This window comes from Mustela erminea, chromosome 3 (genome assembly GCF_009829155.1).
Source record: "Mustela erminea isolate mMusErm1 chromosome 3, mMusErm1.Pri, whole genome shotgun sequence".
Taxonomy (NCBI): domain Eukaryota; kingdom Metazoa; phylum Chordata; class Mammalia; order Carnivora; family Mustelidae; genus Mustela; species Mustela erminea.
Window position 1 is genome coordinate 130,316,074 of NC_045616.1, and position 15,192 is coordinate 130,331,265.

Consider the following 15,192-nt stretch of genomic DNA (forward strand, 5'->3'; position numbering starts at 1 on the left):
ACATTGGACTGTTGACAAAATACTCCCCATCTCTCTTTCTCCCCTCCACTCAGCTTATCTTCGTTGACTTCTCAGAAGTGAGGTGGCCCAGGCCTGACACCGATGATGGCATGATACTTACACAGAGCGGCAGTGTGAAGATAGCATCGTTGGATGGACATGCATACCTTTGCCTGCCCAGATCACAGCATGACTTTACAGTACATTTTTTGTGTAAAGTAAGCCAGAAGCCAGATTCGTCTATAGTATTGTCAGAAAAGAAGAATCAAGCCAGAAAGGACAAGCTAGTTGAAAAAGCAGGCAAAATCTGTACCTATGGAAGTTTACCAAGACAGAGACTGAAGAATAAAGAGAATGAACTTTATTGTCCACTCATGAAATCCAAGGAAACTTTAGAGAAGAAGAGCTGTGCAGATGGAGCTGAAGGGAAGGAGGAGCCACCTCCGCCTGGTACCCGACACACGTGTGTGTACACGTGGGTGAAGCAGCGCTGGCCTGTGGCCTCCTGTCCAGAGGAATGGAAGTATCCTTTGTCTTTAGCACTTCATTTTCATAATAAAATCAGCAGTATGTCGAGAAGTGAGGCAGACACCACCCAGAGTAGAACATTCACTTCTGAGATTTCAGAGGAAAGAGGAAAAGAGGTTTCTGTTCTTCCCAGGGCCCTGCTGCTCAGCTGTCCTGTCCCCCACCTGCACAGGTAATGGGAGAATGGCTCCTTTGTCATCAAGCTCTTGTCAGAGCCTGTCCTTAACGAAAGATAATTTTTCTTCCTCTGTCATCTGCTGCCATTCATAAGGAAAGTTCATTCAGGGGTCCAAAACTTTGCTCATAATCGATAGTAAATCATTTCCCTAGCCCATGCGTTTTGTAGGTCCCTTACTGTCTGCCCATGCGTTGAGTTTGTGCAAGGCTGACTGTACACTGCATCCTCTGTGACGCACAGACTGGAGATGACCAAGACACAGTCCCTGCTTCTCTGGGAGCTTAGACTCTGTGAAGGTCACCGTCACTGAAAAGATGATGAAAGTGTGGTGATGGCACAGGGCTCTGGTGGTGAGCACAGAGGAACATCAGCTGCCGCTCCGTGGAGCCCATCACATGGGGGGCTGGAGCCCGGAGCTGACGGTTTGTGATCCTGGGTTCATTCTTTCATGCCTAGTCTCAGAGGCCACGCCTGTCTTTGGTGAGCTAACTATAAATCAATTCATTGAACATTTTTGAAAAAAGTGGTGAATGTTCCATCAACTAAGAGGTCAATATCCTCTCTAAGGAGTGCAGTAGGGACGGTAATAGCTGACACGAGGTGCCTACGTGCCAGGCACCCTGGCACTGCACCTGTTGGGCTAGCATAGGAATTGCATGAGGTAAGTACTGTTATCACCCCAATTTATAGAGGAACTTGAGACACAGGAAGGTTAAGTCACCCTAGCAGAGTCACATAGCTAGCGTGTGCAGAATTGGGCTTTGATCCAGATTGTCTCTTAGGATATATTTGTTATTTAAAGCAAAACAGGGGAGTGATTTTTCAGGCTTATCATGATTATCTAGTTAAAATTGGAATCTAGTATTTTAAGTACACACTGAAAGAGATTTAGGCTTCTGAATGAACAGTTTTCAATAACTTGCCATTAACCTCAGATTAAAGTCCATTTTCTTTAAACCTGTCTAAACAGGCCTTCCATTTTCTGATCCCTCCCTACATCTGTAATCCTCATCACTTCCCTTGCTCTTTCTACTCTTGCTCAACTGGACTTTTTAGAATTTCTAGAATGCCTGTCCAAGCTTTGTTTCACCGCTGCACCTGCTCTTTTTTCAGCCAGGAACACTGCTTTCTCTTTCTCAGCTCGCTGACTTGTGCACATTTGCAGGACTCAGCAGAAGCCTTTTATCCTTCGGGTGGTTGTCCTAAAGTCCCCAGACAGGATTAGGTTCTTCTGCAATCCCATCGCATCCAGTAACTCTCCTTTCTTTGTGTTCTGTGTCTACTGTTTAACATCCCTACTTGATAGGCATCTTCACTGAGGGCAGTGACTGTGTCTACTTTTTTGGGTATTATATCCCTAGTGTGAATGACATAGATAAGGCAGTAAATATATGTTGTTCGAATCCTAAATTTTAAAGGTTAGTAAAACTGTTAATTTATAAAATTGTGCTGAGATTGAATAGGGAGATTGTTAAAAATTCTGAAGACAATACATGGAAAAGTAAGAAAAGTTTTCAGTTTCCTTCCTATGGTTTTATATTAATTTTTACTTTTCTTTGACCTAACAAGTTAAACAAGAAATACATCTTGTTACAGTAGCACTATTTTGTTGACTTCTAAAGGGAATTATGTTGAGTGACCAGAATTGCAAGCTTGTATTTTGTCCTTCACAGGTGGAATTTTTGTGACTCACTTTCACAAAGACAGTTGGATGAAGAATATTCCTATCCCGAGCTGGTGAAAGTGGTTTGGTACAAAGGTGTAACTTACCGGTGAGGTACCTGTATTGGAGTGGGAGCTCTTTAGCGATGTCAGAGGGGAGGGAGGCAGACAGACTCCCACAAAAGGACACTTAGGCCAGGGCATCATTCTTCTGTTTGGTCCTAAATTTTATAGGTCTCAAAACGTCGTTTTATGAGTGCACATAGGGGTCCTGTGACTGATTCACATTAACCATATTCACAGGATTTTTGTGACAACTTCAGAGCCAGAGAGGATTAGTTTTGCTGGTGAATGAAATACTCACGTCAGTTAGGATACCACTTCCCAGCATTAGGGGATCTAGTTGTCTGAATTAGTCACATCAAAATATTGCCTGTTGAGCGTGGAATTAGAGAAGATTAGAGGCTCCTCTGTGTCTGCTTTATTCCACTGAATTATTCCTACTGCACCACAAAGTATACCTCTCTGGTAACTAGAATGCTAATAATATTGGCTAGATTCAGGATTTCACTACTATAAATAATGCTAGAAGAGCCCTGCACAGTTTTGTTCTTTGGGCTCTTCTTTTTTAGATGAAAGCCCACTTCCTCCTGACAACATATTCTTTTTTCTTTTCTTTTTTTTTTTTTTAAAGATTTTATTTATTTATTTGAGAGAGAGACAGTGAGAGAGAACATGAGCGAGGAGAAGGTCAGAGAGAGAAGCAGACTCCCCGTGGAGCTGGGAGCCCGATGCGGAACTTGATCCCGGGACTCTGGGATCATGACCTGAGCCGAAGGCAGTCATCCAACCAACTGAGCCACCCAGGCGTCCCTCTTTTTTCTTTTTTAATAGATTTTTTTTTTAATTTTTAAAAAAATTTTTTATAAACATATAATGTATTTTCATCCCCAGGGGTACAGGTCTGTGAATCGCCAGGTTTACACACTTCGCAGCACTCACCATAGCATATACCCTCCCCAATGTCATAACCCCACCCCCGTCTCCCAAACCCCCTCCTCCCAGCAACCCTCAGTTCGTGAGATTAAGAGTCATTTATGGTTTGTCTCCCTCCCAATCCCATCTTGTTTCATTCATTCTTCTCCTACCCCCTTACCCGCCATGTTGCATCTCCACTTCCTCATATCAGGGAGATCATATGATAGTTGTCTTTCTCCGATTGACTTATTTCACTAAGCATGATACCCTCTAGTTCCATCGACATCATCGCAAATGGCAAGATTTCATTTCTTTTGATGGCTGCATAGTATTACATTGTGTATATATACCACATCTTCTTTATCCATTCATCTGACAACATATTCTTCATATTTTTTTTTTAATGGACTTGGCTGAAGTTTTTACACATTATATACCCAATACCTTGAGTGTAGTTGGCTGCCTCAGATGTGATCAGTCACCTTCTCTTAGAGGTGGCGCCTTTCACACATGGCTAATGTCATTCATCAGGTACTGAGTCTGCTAGTTTCATTATTGAAGAATAATCCTATTTTCAGGTTCTGAAGTTGTCATATTTAACTTCTTTGCAGTGGGCATTTCTTTTTTTTTTTTTTTTTAAGATTTTTATTTATTTATTTGACAGAGAGAGATCACAAGCAGGCAGAGAGGCAGGCAGAGAGAGGGTGGGGGAAGCAGGCCTCCTGCCGAGCAGAGAGCCCAATGCGGGGCTCAATCCCAGGCCTCTGGGATCATGACCCGAGCCAAAGGCAGAGGCTTTAACCCACAGAACCACTCAGGCGCCCCAGCAGTGGGCATTTCTTTGGTGATCAGTATATGCTGGCTACAGTGATTGGCAGTGGATGATAAGATGCCTGACTTCCAAAAACTAGGCTCAGTTGTTGAAATAGGTACATTAACCAGTTCTATGTGTTCTATTTATCGTTTGCAAAAAAATTAATTTAGCTGGTTGGGTGCAGAGTATGAAGTTATCCCTTTTGTTGGATAGGCAAAATCCCATACTACTTTGTTTGTTTGTTTGTTCTCATTTATGTTTTAGTCTCAATTGGGAAAAAAATTTAATGATTATTTTTCTTCTTTAGACTAAACCATAAAAATGTGAACTCAATAGAGATTTATCCTGGAGATGGATCTGTTTTCAAGTCAGAGGGAGCTTATTTTGGGAGGTATTTTACGTATTATCCCATTCAAGAAGGATCAGAAGAGGTAAGCTGACAATTAGGTCTCAGCTTAAGAATTTGTATATAGCTGTTTCTAAATAATTTTGAATATATGTAGGAAATCTGATCTTTACATAACATTGCTTGCCTACACATTCTGGAAAATTCATACAACCTTTTGCCAGCATTATCACAATGATTACTAACCACCTTATTTTTACTGCATTCTTATCCTCTGTTCTGCCAGTCATTTGCCTAAGTAATTTGTGTTAATTTTTTTTAAGACTTTCCTCTTAAGTAAGCTCCACACCCAAGGTAGGGCTCGAACTTACAACCTTGAGATCAAGAGTCACACATTCTACTGACCGAGCCATGTGGGTGCCCCAATTTATGTTTAAATCAGAAGTTAAATTTAAACTTCTCATGTCATAGAATTTATCAATAAGGAAACACTAAAACCAGCAGCAATACTTTGAATCAGTATTCTTTTTTGAATTAAAATATGCACATTAAAAGCACATTCTTTTTTTTCCTTCCAGGTAGCTGTTTGCATATTTAAAATACCTCTCAGCTTCTAAATCTTTATATACAACTAGAAAGTTGAACAAGGGGCATCTGACCAGCACAGTTGGTTGGGCCTCCAACTCTTGGTTTTGGCTTGTGTTGTGATCTCAGGGTTGTGGGATAGAACCCCATGGTGGGCTCCATGCTGAGCGTGGAGTCTGCTTGGGATTGCCTCTCCCTCAGTCCCTCGCCACTCTCTTTAAAAAAAAAAAGAAAGAAACAAGATTGTCCTCTGTTTTGAAAACAGTGAAACATAACATGATATATTTAATCTATCAGACCAAAATGCAATCATATGGCTATATTGTTAATTGTCTAAATTTGCTTGTCCCAATCTGACGTGTGACATCCACCGTTATGTAAGGATCACCATGGGATCACCTGGCTTTGCTTTGCAGGACAGAACATAATGAATATGTTTTCTTTCCATATTACAGAGGGGAAATTGGAGTGATAAATTATTTGTCAGTTTTTCCATCTATACTTCCCACTGTCCCCTCCACTCCCTATTTATATTTTAAGTAAATCCCAACTATCTTTCCATTCATTAATATTTTTATATATATAACCTATATATAGGAACAGATTTCCCACTGGGTCTATTTGTAGGAAAGTATTCATTTATTCAGTACATGTTATTTGAATACTCCTAGGCAGACACTCTGTCAGGCACTGGGTACAATGAAGAGCTCCTACCCTGAAGGGTTCATAACCGAGTAGTCAGATAGGCAAATGAGTAAATGAAATGAAATGAAAGTGTGACCAGTAGTGTGTGTGTGTGTGTGTGTGTGTGTGTGTGTAGTACATGAGACAATCAAGTAAACAGGCAAGTAGAGTAGGTATGTGTACCTCTACTGCTGACTGCTATGTACTGGGAGTTTGAAAATGTACAAGATAAATACAGTACATCTTCCTGGAGCTTCAGTTTTACTCAAAGACATAAAGGAGAGGGATGATCTTTTTTTTTTTTAAGATTTTATTTATTGAGAGCAGGAAAGCACGAGTTGGGGGAAGGGGGAGAGGGAGAAAGAGACTCCCTGCCAAGCAAGGAGCCTGACACAGTGCTTGAATCCAGGACCCTGAGATCACAACCTGAGCTGAAGGTAGACGTTTAACCAACTGAGCCACCCAGGTGTCTCTGGGATGATAATTTTTATACTGAAGCAAATATATCAGGGAGGAGAAATATGAGCTTTGGGGATAAAACAGAAGGTCCAGATGAATTGTGCTTTTGTGGTGGACCGCTTTGGCGGGCTTCACTCTCAGACCTCTGTGAGCAACACTTCACTTTACCTCTGTCCACTGGATTGAAGAGATTTAGAAATCCTGTCTTTTCGGGATAAAATTGTTGGCTCCTTACTTTAACCCATACTCAAAAATAAATTCCAGATGGATTAAAGGGCTAAATGTAAGAAACCAAACTTTCTCATGGTCAGGAAAAAATATGGAAGAACGGGGCTTAAAATCTTGGGAGAGGGGAGGTCTTCTGAAGTACAACACAAAACACTGGAAGGCATAAAATAAAAGCTTGGCAACCATGAAGTTTTCAACTTATGTTAAATTTTAAATATTTAACTTCTGTTAAATGAGATAAAGCCAAAAAGATAAGCAAAGGCCTAGAAGAAAATATTCTGCATTACAAATCAGAATAAAAAGACCAAAACCAAAAAAACCTCTCATAGAAAAATGAGTGAACAGTAAGAATGGTTAAGCCATAGAAAAGACAATATAAATAACTCCTAGTATGTGGAAACATTGTTTACTGCTTGCATCAAAGAAATGCAAATTAAAATAATGTATTTTTCACTCACAGAATTGTCGAAAGGTTGATAGTGTCTACTGTGGGCAAGGGTGTGGTGAAAAGGGTGCTTTTATAGTACTGGTTGGAGTATAAATTGATTCAGTATAAATTGATTCTTTCCTTCAGGAAAGACAATGTGATAATATCAAGTTAAATTGGCTAGAAATCCTGCCTCTTAGTATCTATCCTAGCAGGATATTAGCACGTATACACATAGAAATACGGCCAGGGATGTGGATTGTAGCATTGCCTGTAGTAACAAAAAACTGGAGGCAGTCGAAATGCATCAGTAGAGAAATGGTGAAATGAGCTGTGTGGTCAGATTATGGGGACGCTGTGCAGCAGTTTAAAGGAATGAAGAAGATGTTGTTGCAGAGAGAGAGAGAGAGATTGAAAGATCTCCAAGGCACTGTGAAAAAGGAAAGTTGCAGAACATGTACAGTGATATCTTTTGTAAAGAACAAAAACCCCAAACCCAAATATATGACTGTACACATGTAAATGCACAGGGGAAGATCTGGGCAGATAAAAACCAAACTGAAGGGACACCTGGGTCGCTCAGTTGATGAAGCATCTGACTCTTGATTTTTGGCTCAGGTCATGACCTTAGGGTTGTGAGAATGAGCCGGCATCGGGCTCTGTGCTCAGCAGGGAGTCTGCTTGAGATTCTCTCTCTCCCTCTCTTTCTGCCTCTTCCACTCATGGCTCTTTCTCTCTCAAATAAATAGATAAATCTTTAAGAAAAAAAAATGAACTGGTTACTTTGGGGAGGAGTGTGGGATTTTGTGGGGGAGGGAGAGTAGGGAGGGACTTAAATCTTGTATTTTTTTTGCTTGTTCCCCCCCCCCAAAATATTAGTGATATATTGCTACTCGTATACTTAAATTTTTAAATAGGAAAGATATAATTACTTCTGTAGAGATAAGAACTTGGTGCTCTGGAACCACATTAGGAAGGGCACCTGACCCAGAATGGGGTAAAAATCTTCTGGAGGATGATATGGCTGAGCTAGGATCTATAATTACATTTTATTTTATTTTTTAAGTAATCTCCACACCCAATATGGCACTCAAACTCACAACCCCAAGTCAAGAGTTGGATCAAGAGTTAGATGCTCTACTCTGAGCCAGGCAGGTATCCCTAGACCTATAATTTTAAAGAAGGAGTTACATAGAAGAAGAATAGAGGTTGGAGGAGTATATAGCTGAGGGAACATACTTGCTTAACTCCTTGCATGGCTGGTTTCTTGTTGGTAAAATTGCTATTTATGTGTCACCTCCTCAAGGAGGCTTTTCCTGACTATCCAAATTAGAGAAACTACCTATGACACTGTCATGGTTCCCTCCTCTTTATTTTTTTTCTTCCCAGCAATTAATACTATGTGACATTTTCTAACTGCTTAATGTTAATTTTCTAACTAGCCCACACTAGAAGTAAGCCCTGTCTTGTTCAACACACCTTTACTGCTAGAGCATGAAAAAGATAGATAAACGTCACCTAACTAGAGGCTCGGGCGAGTGGGGAGTGTTGAAGGAAATGAAAATGCTATACATAGACGGAATGCTAGAGAGATCTAATGTTGGGGGGAATGTCCAGGGAAAAGACTAAACCACGAAGTTGGGCCAGCTCATAAATGGGGCATGGGAAACCATATTGCTTTTGCAGAGCCACTGAAGGATTTAAGTTGGGAAATGGCATCCTATTTTTGTTAGGTCGTTTCAGAGGAAGATAAACTGGGGTGGGGAAGAGGTAGACCAGTTAGAAGATATGTTTAGCAGTTCAGGGAAGAAAGTATGAGGACTAGGCAGTGGTAATGAGAATGATGGTGATGGGAATGGACACAAGAAATATTAAGGAAACAGAACTGATGACTGACTGGATAGCGGGGATGAGGAAGGAGTTAAAAATGATGACAGATTATTGAATAAATCAGTCAGTGGTGGTGCCAAGCACATTATTAAGCCAAAATTTTATCAAATCTAAGTTGTTTTGATGATGGCTGCTTTTCAGTCTTACCAGGAGATATCAATAAAACATTTAAATTCTATTAGATCTCAACTCCATTTGCCTAAGAGTAAGATACTCTTAATTATAAGGTGTATCCAGATTTCAGAGTTGTTAAATTGTGAAAAATGAGCATCTTAGAATTGATGAAATAGAGGAGTAGAAAAGACAAGAACTCTTGGGATGCTTGGGTGGCTCAGTCCATTAAGTGTCTGCCTTTGACTCTGGTCATGATCCCAGGGTTCTGAGATAGAGTCCTGCATCAGGCTTCTTGCTCAGCAGGGAGCCTGCTTCTCCCTCTCCTTCTACTTCTTCCCCTGCTTGTGCTCTTTCTTCCTCTCTCTCTCTGACAAATAAATACATAAAATCATAAAAAACAAAAACAAAACAAGAACTCTCAAGGAACTCAGTATCCAATAGAGAAAGATATAAATAGTTAAAATCCAGTAGTTTGAGTGTCTATCATGTGCCTTAGCACATTGCTGGGGATACAGAGGTCAGCAAAACAGACACAGCCTCTAGCTTCATGAAGTTCTATCCTAGCAGGAAAGACATTAAGTAAAAAAGTATTAAGTTGAAATCATAATGAAAACCAAGAAGCTAGAGTGGAGGGTATTGTGCTTGTGGACATAACTAGGTTTCACCTAGTCTGTGGACCTCAGTAATGGCTTCCCTGAGAGGAAGGGAAAGTAGGAGTTAGACAAAGGGAAATGATGGAGGAGGGAACGAGTTCGAGGTGGAGAGAATACACCACAGGTATCTATGAAGTATAGAAGGAGAAAATGCGGATTTTGAAATGAAGTTCATTCCATTTTTTACATGTCAAAGTGAGATATCCAGTGGAGAAGCTTAGTAGAGGTTTAGATACTCAAGTCTACTGTCCAGGATAAAAGAGGAGGGGCTATTTTTTGACGATCTACTATATACTAAATTCTGCCCTGGGTGAGAATTATCTATGAATTATATCATTGATCCTCAGTCCAGATGGTAAGTAGTATCCCGATTTCATAGGTTGTAGGCGTCCTGGTTTATAAAAGTCTGCATAAGGGGCGCCTGAGTGGCTCAATCAGTTGGGCCTCCAGCTCTTGGTTTCAGCTGGGGTGGTGGTCTTCTCTCCTGGTTGTGAGATTGAACCTGCCTGTGTGGGGCTCCTGCTTACTGTGGAGTCTGCTCCAGATTCTTCCTCCTCCTTCTCCCAACAATGTTTGCCGCCAGTCCCTGCTCCGTGCACTCTCTCTCTCTTAAATGAATTAATGGATAAAATCTTAAAAAAAAAAGTTACATAAACCTGCCTGTCATTACAGTTAGTAAGAGACATACCTGTGATTTGAATTCAGCTTTGTTTTAACTTCAAAGCCCATCTTCTCTCACTGATGGTAAAGTATGGATGGGCTATATTCTCTTGTGATTCAAACTAGATCTGTGCTACTTCTTTTTTTTTTTTTTAATTTATTTATTTGACATATAGAGATCACAAGTAGGCAGAGAGGCAGGCAGAGACAGAAAGGAGGAAGCAGGCTCCCTGCTGAGCAGAGAGCATGATGCGGGGTTCAATGCGGGGCTCAATCCCAGGACCCTGAGATCATGACCTGAGCGGAAGGCAGAGGCTTTAACCTACTGAGCCACCCAGGTGCCCTATGATCTGTGCTACTTCTTAGTCCTCATATTTCGGTTTCCTTATCTAAAAAAAAAAATAGGTATTAATAGTTCTTATCTCAGAGTTGTTGAGGAGTAAATGAAATAAACCATGTACATTACATAGCATAGCACCTAGCATATAGTATATGTTTAATAAATGTTAGCTGTTGATATTATATTTATTATGCACACAACTTTGGACTCTGCTGGAATTACCCAGGAAGAGTCAGGAAATCAGAAAACAAGGCTGAATACAGAACCCCGGGGAAACACAAATATTAATGAGTCTGAGAAAGAGGGAATTCAGAGGAAATACAAAATTTTTTTTCAAGTCAAGAAGCTGAACTTATAAGGAATACACAAATTGTCTTCCACAAATTGTAGCAATAGTTCTTCCATTAATAAAATATAATAAAATTATTTATTTGTTCAACTAAAATAGTTTTTTAAAACCTATATAGGCTTTTTTCCCCCTTTTGTTCTGAGGGGTAAAGGGGGGAGCTTATATGGTAAGTTTTCTGCTAATGTGTAGCAAAATTAATGTGGTTGCCATATTAAGTACAGTCAAAAATTTAAAGTGTGCAGTAAATTATAGGGCATTAGAATGCAACTTTTGTAACTCTCCAGGATGAAAGCTAGACTTTAAAAAATGGGGAAAAAAGAAAAGCATAAAATACGTTTAAAAATATACCTTTTAAGGGCTTTTGATGAAGTTAAAATAACTGCTTGCCTTGTCACAATATAAATACAAAACTGAAAAAAAAAGTTAATTAATAATGGCCAGGATTTATTATTGAGCTCTTTCATTTTAAATTAATTTTCAGAGAGAAGAGAAAACTTATTCAGTAAATAACCTTCCTCCTGATAGACCAGGAAGTCTGTTCTCTGTGTGTTCTCTAATTAAACAGGCAACCAGGTAGGTTCTTCACATTCAACTGACTCACGTGTTTTGTGTTTGAGAATCCTGATACATTTTCAGGTGGTTAGGGTTAGATTAAGAATTTGTAGATACAGTGGAAGTAAGTGTTTTGGTGAAATTGGTCAGTTTTTCTGGTCTCTTCATTTATAAAATAAGGTAATCACATCATTTTAAGAGTACTTCTGGCTTTGAAATTTGAAATTAAATATGGAGAAACATCCAAATATGGCAAACAAGTGGTAGTAGGAAATGGTGCCTTTTCTCTGGGTGAGTGCAGTGAGTGCATCGTCATTGTGCCTTGGAATCAGCTGAGGATTTCATGGTGCCTTTTACATTTTCATGCTTTTTTATCTTCAGAGTAATAGAGAGTCTGAAAATGAAGTGTAGTTTGGTACTTTGGCTCGTATGTTTTTAAAATTCTACTAACTAACTAATCTGTGGCAGTCAGAACCATGAAAGTGTATTGTTGGATTAAATTTTTTTTTAAGGATTTTATTTATTTATTAGACAGATAGAGATCGCAAGTAGGCAGAGAGGCAGGCAGAGAGAGGGAGAGAGAGGAGGAAGCAGTTTCCCCACTGAGCAGAGAGCCTGATGTGGGGCTCAGTAACAGGACCCTGGGATCATGACCTGAGCCAAAGGCAGAGGCTTTAACCCACTGAGCCACCCATTATTTTTACAAATGTCTAAGCAACTTCCAAGGTAGATTTGAAAGAGCAAGATTGGTAATTTGATTTCCCACAGACAGTTGATCCACCTCCCTAGCACTCTGAGACAATAGAAAGGAGCACCTGAAAATTCTCTCCATTTGGAGTCATTTCATTGCTAAAAAAAAAATCAGAGGAGTAACCTTAACTATGTAAGATTAACACAAAAGAAAGCAACCCCCTTCCAGGGGAATAGAGGATTTCTGGAAGAAAAGTGTTCTGAACATATTTTAGTGGAAATGAAATTTAGTGGAAATGGAAATTTACTTGCCTAACATGTCGTAGAGTAGTGAGAATGCATTGCTAGAATTGGAAAATGCCATTATTTGCAAATGTTTAAGAACTGTTTTTCATGTTCACAGAATTCTTCAACATTGTACCAAGACAAGGCTTTCTTTAAGCCATAATTATCGTATATGCTGCTGGAAAATGGTATCTTAAAATTCTTCTTCTTTTTTTTTTTTTAAATATTTTATTTATTTATCAGAGGGGGGCAGGGAGAGAGCGAGCACAGGCAGACAGAATGGCAGGCAGAGACAGAGGGAGAAGCAGGCTCCCTGCTGATCAAGGAGCCCGATGTGGGACTCGATCCCAGGGCGCTGGGATCATGACCTGAGCTGAAGGCAGCTGCTTAACCAACTGAGCCACCCAGGCGTTCCTTAAAATTATTATTCTTAGTACTATTTTAAATATTTTTATTTTTAAGTAATCTCTATACCCAGTTTAGGGCCTGAACTCACAATCCTGAGATCAAGAGGTCACATGCTCCACTGACTGAGACAGCCAGGGGCCCCTTAAAATTATTTTCAAAGCAAGATTTTAAAAATTGTTTTATTGTTTGCATACATACCTCTAAGTTCAAGTTACTTTCAACTAAGTCAAGTGAGAAATTCTTTGTAACATTAATATTGCTTTATTAAGAAAAATATCCACTTACTAGAAAAACTCTGCAAAGTCCAGCTTTTATGTTATACTTTGTCTGTAATTTGTGTTTCTTTTTTCTTAGTGGAGAAAGAGGGCAGGGGAATTGATTGGATTTGAAGTATGTGGAAACGTAGTTATTTTAAACTATGATATTACAGTATTCCATTGTTTTTCCATAACTGTAAAAGTAAATTCTTTAACATTGACTTAAAGGAAATGATTCTCAGACTTTGATCTCTGTATCTGTACTAATTTAGTTACAAACCTATATATGTTGCTGTAGTTCCTAATGGCTTTCTGTGTTCTACGTAAAATTCAGCAGAACCGTGACTTTCCAAAGATATTAGAACTTAATCTGCTTGTCCTAGACTAATTTGGGTATCCACTTCTGGAAAAGTAAAAATATATGTAAGGATTCTATAGTATCCAGCTTCTGAATAAAGTTACTTCAGAGTTTCGTAATTATTTAAGTTAATAATGGATAACTCTCTTTCCTGCTATTTTTATTAACTTGGTTTTAGGTACCTGGGATAAAGGATAACAATATACTGCCTTTGCTTTTGAGAGAATCACTCATACCCAGCGTGGGAAGATTTCTTGCATACTCCGACGACAAAGTACATGCTCTCTTTTTAGATGGCATTACTCTAACCCTAAATTGGAATTTCAGCTCTTTTATTGAAAAGAGACAGGTGATTATATTTCGGACTGAAATCTATTTTTCATTTTTTTAACCTGTGAAAATAGAACAAAGAAAATAAAGTACCACACTATTTCAATTTATTTTTTGAAGTGTAAAATCCATTAAGATGTTTTAGTAATCTCATTGGATTTCCTAGCAAAAACCAGAAAGGATGACAAATAATCATTCTTATAAAGGTAACTGATTATATAGAGAAGGACTGGTATAGAGGAGTGGTTAAATAATATTAAAATCCTTGTAAAAGATAAATTTTAAATTAATTAAAATAAAGTTTTAATGATTCATCTACTTATTATTTTTTAAGTTGATAAATTAGAGAGGCTTTTGTTGCATTTTATGTTTGTTTCAGTTTTGAAATTATAAAACTTACCTTTCCTCCTTGCTTCTTAAGGTAGATCAAGGTCTCAACTTAGGTTGGGGTAGGTTAACTTTTCCCGATGGACAAGATCAGTTAATTCAGATTGAACATCCTGGACCATATGAAAGGTACTGAAAAGCAGTTTTAAAAATTCTCCCCACCCTCCCCTTTTTTTAAAAAGATTTTATTTATTTATTTGACAGAGACAGAGAGAATGAGAGAGAACAAGCAGGGGGAGCAGCAGGGAGAGAAAGAGGGGAAAGCGGGCTCCCTGCTGAGCAGAGAGCCCTACTCGGGGCTTGATCCCAGGACCCTGGGATCATGACTTGAGCCGAAGGCAGAGGCTTAACCTACTGAGCCACCCAAGTGCCCCTAAAAATTATTTTTATGATAGTAATAACTTTTCCTCTTAGAGGGGAAGCATATAAACATTATTTAAATGTTATAGATATTTTTAGTTTTTCCAGGTAGATAATGTGCATGATGTTATTCCAGCAGGTTTCAGAATTTACAATAATACTGGCATCTAGCATAACTAAATAAATCAAGTCAGCTTTAATCATTTCCATTTGTAGTCAAGTGGTTTGTCAAAATGAATGTTTTCAATATAACTGACTTGCTGTGGAAATTGGACTGTGGAAAACTGTGTTACCAATTAATTAACCCCTTAACCAATTTGAGGTAAGGTTTACACAAATAACTAAACTTAAGTATATTTCTATAAAGTAGAATAAAATTAATTCGCTGATGCTTAAGATGGAGAAGACTCTTGAAATCAGCTTTTTATGAATTTTTTTTTGCTTTTGGTTTATGTAATTTGTTATAATCAGTCAACTTGAACATTCTAGACATGTTACTGATTTTACTTGAGAATATTCACAAAAGAATTGCTTTCTTTACCTCACGAATTTATTTTTCTGTTGGGATTTATTGCATTTTGGTCTAAATGCTCCAATATTCATTGCTGGCTTGAATAATTTGCATCAAAAATTTAGTGTCTTAGGGCCCCTGGGTGGCTCAGTTGGTGAA

General features: G+C 38.8%; 1 protein-coding gene across 5 annotated transcripts in view; it reads left to right on the forward strand.

Moving 5' to 3' along the window:
* C3H5orf34 (chromosome 3 C5orf34 homolog) overlaps positions 1–15,192 on the forward strand; it is a 33,439-nt gene that overhangs the window by 7,947 nt on the left and 10,300 nt on the right. For 3 of the 5 annotated variants that reach the window (XM_032337460.1, XM_032337458.1, XM_032337457.1), the window contains 8 exons: positions 54–700; positions 2,380–2,478; positions 4,468–4,591; positions 11,377–11,468; positions 12,541–12,610; positions 13,185–13,220; positions 13,624–13,794; positions 14,197–14,291. In XM_032337460.1, the coding sequence (XP_032193351.1) occupies positions 111–700; positions 2,380–2,478; positions 4,468–4,591; positions 11,377–11,468; positions 12,541–12,610; positions 13,185–13,220; positions 13,624–13,794; positions 14,197–14,291 (1,277 nt within the window). In that variant the 5' untranslated portion in view covers positions 54–110. Of the gene's footprint in view, positions 1–53; positions 701–2,379; positions 2,479–4,467; positions 4,592–11,376; positions 11,469–12,540; positions 12,611–13,184; positions 13,221–13,623; positions 13,795–14,196; positions 14,292–15,192 lie in introns of those variants that run through there. The other 2 variants (XM_032337461.1, XM_032337459.1) reach the window with 2 other exon arrangements.